The sequence below is a fragment of the Trachurus trachurus genome, assembly GCF_905171665.1.
Source record: "Trachurus trachurus genome assembly, chromosome: 15".
Lineage (NCBI taxonomy): Eukaryota > Metazoa > Chordata > Actinopteri > Carangiformes > Carangidae > Trachurus > Trachurus trachurus.
This window is the reverse complement of record NC_139906.1, coordinates 12,224,984-12,233,867: the sequence shown is the minus strand read 5'-3', so window position 1 is coordinate 12,233,867 and position 8,884 is coordinate 12,224,984. Positions and strand designations below refer to the sequence as shown.

The 8,884-nt window shown below is 46.8% G+C and overlaps 1 protein-coding gene across 1 annotated transcript; it reads left to right on the top strand.

Annotated features, from left to right (window-relative positions):
* Positions 1 to 1,368: 1,368 nt before the first annotated feature.
* On the top strand, positions 1,369 to 8,409 carry klf5a (Kruppel like factor 5a; the record flags this gene model as incomplete). Its single annotated transcript, XM_083988253.1, has 4 exons — positions 1,369 to 1,707; positions 2,909 to 4,118; positions 5,443 to 5,502; positions 8,231 to 8,409. The coding sequence occupies exons 1-4, from the start codon at positions 1,534 to 1,536 to the stop codon at positions 8,407 to 8,409; spliced, it is 1,623 nt and encodes a 540-aa protein (XP_083844379.1). The 5' UTR covers positions 1,369 to 1,533.
* Positions 8,410 to 8,884: the final 475 nt, after the last annotated feature.

The following is an 8,884-nucleotide window of genomic DNA, read 5'->3' as shown; positions in this document are numbered from 1 at the left end:
TAAATTCTCTGCGCACTGGTCCAAAACCAGAAGCATTACCTTCCACAGGGTACACATTCCTAGCTAGCCGACTGCCCAAAAATTCCTCTTTCTTGGCAGTGGTCTGTTTTATTAGGTCTGTCTATCATTATTTCCTCATCTTTTCTAGGGTTGCAGATAGTGGTGGCCACAGACAAACAGCATTGCAGGAACCTTAGCCTTTGATTTGCACTAGCCGAGGCTCCTTTGGCTTTAAATATAGACATAGCAGGCATACCTTTATCATTTCAGACCATGTTCTTATCGGTGTCATATTAAACTCGGTCAGAGGACTGCTGTAAAGTTTGTTTGCAACTTTTCATCAGTTTTGTTTTCATTTTTACTCAAATACCTTTTCTAAATGAGCTTCCATTACTTCTGTTTATGGCCTTATTTTCTAGTTGAATTGAATAATTATTGAATAACAAGAAAAAACACATAACTTTCATCATTTGTACACAACAACTGTTATATAACACCCTAACCCTATTTGCTTTACTTTCCATTTTTGTTTTAACATAAAAAAATTAAGATCCATTGCTATCAAATATTAAAGAGGCTACTCAGCCTTCAGGGAGTCCAATGAGAGACTTAGAGGGATTATGGGAAACAAAATATCTCAGCTATTGCTGCTCCAGTTTCGGCTGTTCTTGCTTGAACATGTCTCTTTTTGAGACCCACAACCTTTATGTCACATGAGGGCCTTTACGTTTACAGTAGAAAAGGAAGTACAGTATGACACAACTCAGCTGGAGGCAAATACTTGACTTTACAGTTGACTTTGACAGCTTTAGGATGTAGCCTATTTCCTAGATTCAAATTATTAATAAATAAAAATGAATAAATTATTATATAAGAAGACTTGCCTTTTTCTTCTTCTTTTTTAATTTACCAGTTGCAGCATTAAAATGCAAATCATAAATATTATCCTTCCATAGAAATTTAGTAGCCTATATCTTCACTTTTGCTTTTGAAACCTATGACTTTTACTTGTAGCAGTATTTCTTATTGATTGCATTCCCACTTTATCAGATCTGAGAAGCTGATTTCTGATAAAATCTTAAAGCAGTCAGAAGAAAATGTGTTTATAAAAAGACAGCAGACAGGTGAGTGTAACCTTCACGGGCTCTATGGATGTGTACGCGGCTCTGGTCGATGCTGTGTACACTTTACGACAGTGTTGATAATGTATTGAGATGGAGCGTAGGGCGGTGGCCGGTGAATGAATGATCAAAGGCTTTTTAAAGGTTTGGTGGGCGGCGCGTGTGCTGTATTTACACTGTGCAGCTCCGCCCTGGAGATAGAAAACTGTCTGTGGGCCGGTGGAGGGATGAAACAAGTGGACGGAGATGTAGCACACACAGGGCAACACAGTAATAACTCCACCGCTCCACCTCGTCGGCTTCATTCCTCTCCCTGGTACTGCTGTAGCATCCTCCTTTTTTTGTGTGTGTGTGTGCATAACAGGACGAACCAACGAAGCTAGTGCGTTTTGCGGTTCTGCGTCGGAGCTTCATGGCCGCGACACTCACGATGAGCGGCGGCGGCGGCGGGCAGGAGGATCCCTTCTACCCGCTGCAGAAGGCGACTCTCTCCGGCGGATTCTCTCTGGAGGACTCGGCGTTGTTCGGCTTGGACTGCAAGATCACGGACCCGGCAGACAAGGCAGGACAAAACGACTACGCACAGGTAAACCCCCCCACCACCACCACCTCGGACAGAAAGCAGCAGAGCAGACCGACTTTACACATTAGTGATGTATTTCATTGAATGGGCGTGGCAGACTGGTTGTAGACCCAGGTTGTTGTTTTTTTTGTTGTTTTTTTTGCTGGCCTCCAAATTTCCAATCGACCGAGCGGCGCGGTGTTAATCGCCACTTTGTTGTGCACTATTTGCGGTCATGAGAGAGCAGCAGGCTGCTGCGACCAGCTGGACGCGAAGCCGAGCTGCTCCGCCTGCAAAAACGCATTCACCGCATGTTTTCTGTGCCAGCCAGTTGGTCACCAGTTGTTGGTCTCTTCTTGGCGTCCCCCCCACCTCCTCCTCCTCCCCTCCTCTCTCTCTCTCTCACCATCATACCACCCCGACAACAACTGACTCCAGCTCCGGGACAGAAAGGTCCCAGCAACTCTGTCCCCCCCACTTAGCAGGAAACTTGTGCAGCAGAGGAGAGAGAGAGAGAGAGGTCTGTGGAACAGCTGGTACGACCAGGAGCCCAGAAATAGCAGCCCATCCCCAGGCTGCTGCTTCTACTACTGCTGCTGCTGCTGCTGCTGTTGCTGCTGCTGCAGCAGCGGACAGGGAGGCATGGGTGTTTCCCCATTCCCTTTCATGTTGCTGTTTCATCCTCTGCTGCAGGGCTCCTCTAACTTTTAGATCCCACCAGATTCACAGGAATTAGAGATCGGAATATGAAAATAAAGGGGTGATCTTTGACTCAGAGTTGTTCACCTGTTTGATCAGACACTGGCTTGCTTCTTCTTCTTCTTCTTATTTAGTCTGTTCTTGTAAGTGCAAGTGCAGGTGAATTTCCTAATGTTTTATTACCCAGATCAGATCTTGTTCTCTACTTGCACAAGATTGTGGTTTGATCCTCAACTGTTGCCCCAAACAGCTGACAGGTTTTTGAGTTCAGCCTTGCAGGCAGAGAGGGAATGTTGCAACCGCCTATTGATGACTACTTGATAAATGCTTCAGCGGTGACTCTTCCTATCAAACCTTTGTCTTCTCAAAATAGTGCCTGAGAATAGCTCCATGAGAAGCAGTTGTTGAAGTCGTAGCTGAGTGCGTTTCATTTCACCCAAAGTTTGCTTTAAAACCCAGAAACTGATCTGTTTCTTTTTGTCTGTGTTTGTCTTTTTCTATCTTTTTTTTTTTTTTGTATCAACAGGCAAAATGTGAGATGGACAGGTATCTCTCCCCTCAGTCTCTTTCCCTTCCACCTCCTGCCGACAGCCAGCAGAAGTCACACAGAGACGGCACATCTGCTGTGGATCATTTCTTCGCCGACGATCACACCGGGGCTCCCTACACGCTCAACATGAATCTTTACCTCCCCGACGTGGCCTACCTGAGGATGGGCTTGTGTCAGCAGGTGCGGCCCCCGCAGCCCCAGACCCACACAGGTCTCACCCAGATCAAAACAGAGTCTGTCTCCCCGTGTTTCTCCCCCAACCTGCAGCAGCAGCAGCACTGCCCCAACGCTACGCCCACGAGTAGCTGCAGCACATCTGGGCACGGCCCCGGCGGCATTGCTATGGAAACCGCAGCCATAAACATGACGTTAACGGGGTTACCGGACTTCACCAGTGTTTTCAACCAGTCGGGAGGCAGCCAAGGCGGCGAATCGGTGCCGGAGGTCTTTGTCAAACAGGAAATGCCGTCACAGTTTGAACAGCAGGCTCTCCACCACCATGACAACAGCGGCTCACTGTTTCAGCTCCTAAACTCGGGCTTGGATCATCATCATCACCATGGTAATGGCATGGAGGCTCAGCATCAGCGTCACCATCATCATCACCACCATCATCACCATCACCATCAGCAGCATCAGCAGCAGATACAACACACTTCCACTTCCACAATCCACACAGCCTTCCACGACTTGCCGGTGGCTTCGTCCGCGTCTCCCCAGGAGCAGACTGCGAAGCCGGCCTACTGCGGCCTGGGCGGGGGGCCCGCCGCGTACACACATCCTCATGCTCAGCCGCACGCCCACTTCCTCCAGCAGCAGGTGCCCTACCTGCCTCCCTCGCCGCCCAGCTCGGAGCCTGGCAGCCCCGACAGGCAGAAGGAGCTGCTGCACACCATGTCCCCCCCTCCCTCGTACGCAGCCACCATCGCCTCCAAGTTGGCAGTTGGCACGCCCGGACACAGACCCAGCCCGGGACCAGGCGGCGGCGGCGGCGGCGGCGGTGGTGGTTTAGCCCTGCCCCTCAACACGGGTCACGCGCCCATCCCAGGCCAAGCCGCGGTCCTCCCCCAGGCCCCCGAGACCACCCCGGCCCCGACCCCAGCTCAGACCAGCGTGGCCGCCCGCTACAGCCGGAGGAACAACCCGGACCTGGAGAAACGACGGATCCACCACTGTGACTACCCAGGTGAGGACGGGAAACGACCATGTGCATGTGCTGATTCCCTGTCACTGTATGTGTGTGAGCGAGCGTTTATTTTTACCCTGCAGTGCGGTCAGGTGAATCTCTGGTCACTCAACAAAGGTCAGCTTCAAGAAAACCAGCTTTATTTTAAGACACCCCCTTTTGCATTTTTTGGAAATTACATGTTTGCGCTTTGGAATGACTTTCCCAGGCCCTGTGAGGCACGAGACGCTCTGCAGCCAGAACACGCTGCTCTAGAATTTGAATATTTTAGCAATGGAGACCTAAAAGTCACTGCCAATCAATTAACTTAACAATTAACTAGGTTGTGCATTTATTCTTGCGTTCCAAATAGCTTTGGCACTCACAGTCATGAGCCCTCACACATTGTTGTGGCTTTAAAGTCATCACTGGCATGATTGTGTAATGAAGTGTGTGAGCGTGTGTGGGCGTGTTAATTACATAGTTGTTTTCCTTAAGTCACTTGATTTGTTTTTCCACATAAAATTTGCATAAAGCCACTCTTGACATTATGTGGACAGATTTCCTTTTTTAAAACTGCACTGCACACGCTCACATGCACTCACACACTCACACACACACACACACACACACACACACACACACACACACACTGTAGCTGTGTGATCTGCAGCTACATGTAAGATATTTAATGTCAACTAGCCTGTGGCAGCGCGTAAAATAGGCTTAAGCGGAGCCTCCTGCAGCATGTTAGCACACGTCTAATTTTTTAAAAGTCAGGTGAAGCAGATCTGTCACACACACGCAGGGAGGGATCCTCACTTTAGTCACACTATATGGTCCTTACGAAACAGGAAAGTCTTCTTTTTAAAGTCATAATAAAACAAACGAGTGTCTTTCTAAACCCTGATGACCTTCCTGACATTGTGATCTACTTCACTGTAAATAAGATAATGTGCCAAAGGGTTTTTAAATGCTGAACTTAAAATACCTCCAGTTTGATGTCAATCTAACAGGTGCAGTCAACAGAAGGTTTCTCCGTGTGATTAGTGGCATGTGGTCGAGTGAAATTCTTATGTAAATACACAAAATGTTATCAGTTTTTAATCACACTTTAACTTTTTAACTTTTGAGATTTTGGAAATCAGAACCAGTTTCTGTTTTCCCACAAAACAAACATTTACTATATGTCATTCCCCAACAGCTTCTGTTCTTCATTAGTGCAAAAATATCTAGCATACCACCATGGCTCGGTTGATTGGGTAAATACATATCTGGCACCATGCGAATTATTTGGATTTGGATTCAGCCTTCTGTTTGTGTTTATCTCCCTGTCTGTCGTCAGGCTGCAAGAAGGTCTACACCAAGTCGTCCCATCTGAAAGCCCATCTCAGGACTCACACGGGTAAGACATTCCTCTAATTAATGCCACTTTGCCACACAAACAGGACCTATTGGGGGGAAAAAAAAGACGCTGCCCACACACGACTCGTATTTCGGTATCTGTGCTGGCACGGTGTTGCTAGGCAGAGTGTTGTGTTCTTGGCATGTGTGTGTAAATGTATCCTACCCCATTCCCATCCACTGCCCAATATACTATTCCATCAAAACAGGTGGAAGTGACACACTTCTGCCAGGGGATGACTCTCGCGCTATGTGGTCAGTGCTAGACGTGTGGTGCCATCTCTCTCTGGGCCCCGTGGCCTGTCCAGGCGGCCATGTTTGAACGCTTTGATACTGGTCGGGCTTGTTTGACACTATAAATATGTCCATGGATCTGTCTGTGCAGATGCACAATTATCTTAGATCATCTTGTCTTGTCTTATCTCCCCTTCAATCGTCACGGGGCAACTTTCCTTTTGTATTGTTTTCCCTTTCTTCTTCTTTTCCTCCTCTGCTCTCCTTCCTTCTTTCACATTTACAGTACATTCGAACTATTAGTTTTGGATGAGCAAAGTCAACAAACAACCGCTTAGGTGTCGGGGCCCCGCCTCACCCCAGCTAACAAAACAAAGCTTCTGTTGATATCTCCGCATTCCTCGCTCATGTGGATACACACGCAAAACTCGCTCTTTACCAGGTTTTGCGAACCAGAATCTGGTTCGCTTGTTGCAACCGAGCTGCTCAGCTCAGCTCATAGCGCCTGTTGTGGGTGTGCTTGCCTTGCATTTCACTACTTGGGGGGAACATGACACGACAATTAGATCTGGCGTCATTCATGCTGCAGCCTGATTGTGGTTATTGCAGTTATTACAGGCCACAAGATGAGAACACGACACGTTGAGAGAGGGATGCAGCAGCAGCAGCAGCAGCAGCAGCTCCCATCTCCTCCTGCTTTTGTCAGTCTCACTTACTTATTTTCTTTCCCCCTTTTTTCTATCGCTTTCATTCATCTAATCATCTTCTCCTCTGCTTTTGTGCCACCGTCCCACCTTCACCCCCCCTGCCCCCTCCACCTCCACCCGTGTCTATCTTTGTCTGTTACTCATTCTACTTCTCTTATTCAGCTGCTTGAATGCACACTTACGCACTCACTCGCTCTCTCTCGCACACACGTGCGCGCAGACACACACACGCACACACGTCCACACACACCTGTCAGTAATCTGTATGAGATGATTCCTAATGCGTTTGGGTCCCAGTGGGAGTTCCCACTCTAATCTCCATCAACATCCATTACCCTGATTGTTTGTGTGTCTGTCTACGTGCATGCGTGTGTGTGCGTACGTGGGTGCGTGTGTTTTGCGAGTGCATTGTGAGAACTGAACACCCCTCTCACTTGACTCGTGCTGTTTTTTTTTTTTTTTGCTTTTTTTTTTTTTTTCTCAGCGTCTTTTCATTGTCTCTCATTGTGTTCAGTTTCAGGTTTGTGTTTCTAACTTTGGCAACGCTGTGGTTAATTTGCAAACAGGTTTACTGAGGTTGTTTTAGTTGATGCCACAGTCCTGGTTGTGCTTGTTTAAAGGCTCAGTCCACTCAAATAAGGAAAACAGAGAATATGTCCTCAATTGCCTCTAGTGATGTCCAGCATACAGATACTTTTTGTTTTTATTTATCCATTTGTAGTTTTGGTTTATCCATGTCTGACATGTCTGCTTCAGTTTAACCAATGTCCAAGGTGCACAGAGCATTCAACAGTTTCCTTATTAGCCTGAAAAAACAATAAAATAAACACATTTATTTGATAAAGCTGTTGTTTTATTAACTGTTTATAATGAGGACCGTTGAGAGTAATGAGGAGAAAAACAAAAACATCACAATTTCCATTAGATTCCTTTATTATTTGCTTTTAATGTGTTGTTGGCTCTTTCAGAAAGTTAACAGTTACATGGAGAAACAGGAAAAAAACGTATTTACATAGAACTTTATCACTCTTTAGTTTTAGAATACAGGAAAAAATGAGAGAAAATTAGACAAACCAGAGAAAGAAGAAAAAAGGGGGCTGTTTATTTTTTGTGCTTCCATTCATTCATCCAAACTGAAAGCATAGAGCTTGTAGAAATAGTTATTGATGAGTTTTGTAATGTAAAACTCATAATCAAATTCAAATAACAACAAAACGATCTGCGCAAATAGATAAGTTACTTGAGGTAAGTGCAAGAATGTATGCGTTTAAACCCACATCAGGGCCAATGCACCTGCACCGATGTGTAGCTGAGGGCGTAAGACAAGAGGCGTGACTGGTCGCACACTTCCTCAGAAAGCGTCTGTGGCTGCAGCTGATGACTGGAGGAATGACAGAGTGACAAAAGAGCCATGCTTCATGTGTCAGAGAGACGCGCTCAGGAGCAGGGACAAACAGTACAGACCAGTCGTCCGTGGGAAAGTTGTGCAGTGTTGGTGTTCGACTACCCGACGAATGCCTGTGACAGCGCTATTACCGTACGTGCTGTCAGACGGCTGAGCTTTTCAGTAAAGCCAGTTCGCCCAGTCCCTCCACCCAACTGTCTGAATCACGTTACCCGGGCAATTACTGTCTGTTTTCCTAATAATCGGCCTAATCAGTACCATCAGTATAATGTAACAGCCTCTAGAGCTGGGGGTGAAGTGATCAAACAAGAAATTCAGCTCAGTAGATAGATAGCAGCGCTCCACTCACCTTTTAACTCTCTGTTTTCTCTCTCCTCCTGCAGGTGAGAAGCCGTACAGGTGTACGTGGGACAGCTGCGACTGGCGCTTCGCCCGTTCTGACGAGCTGACGCGTCACTATCGGAAGCACACCGGCGCCAAGCCCTTCCAGTGTGCCGTCTGCTCGCGCGCCTTTTCCCGATCCGACCACCTCGCCCTGCACATGAAGAGACACCAGAACTAGCAGCATTTGCACACACACACACACACACCTACACACACGCACACACACTACAAATACACAAGCACTATCTTGACAGACATAAAGCACTCACTCCATCTCCCACAACTACAATCTGCCTGATGCAGAGCAGCTTCCACTGACACCACAGCTCCTCCTGGTGCTGCTATCATGTGCTAAATCAGTACGATAGCCTAACAAACGTGTTGCTCTTAACCCAGAGTGGGACGGTTTGGAGGTTGTAAAGTAGAAAGGTGGCGGCCAGATGAAGTCCCTGGTCCTTTAACCTCCAGATATACTTGGTATACATTTCTTTGGACAAATACAAAGAAGAAAAATAACAACAAGAAAAAAAATGGTAGCTCTAAAATGTGTCTCCAGTCCATTTGGACTCTTTTGTGTGACTGGAATGAAAGCACTTACCACTCAAAACTTGTACATCTTGTTTCTTTTCTCCGTTCTAACATAGAACTGGCTT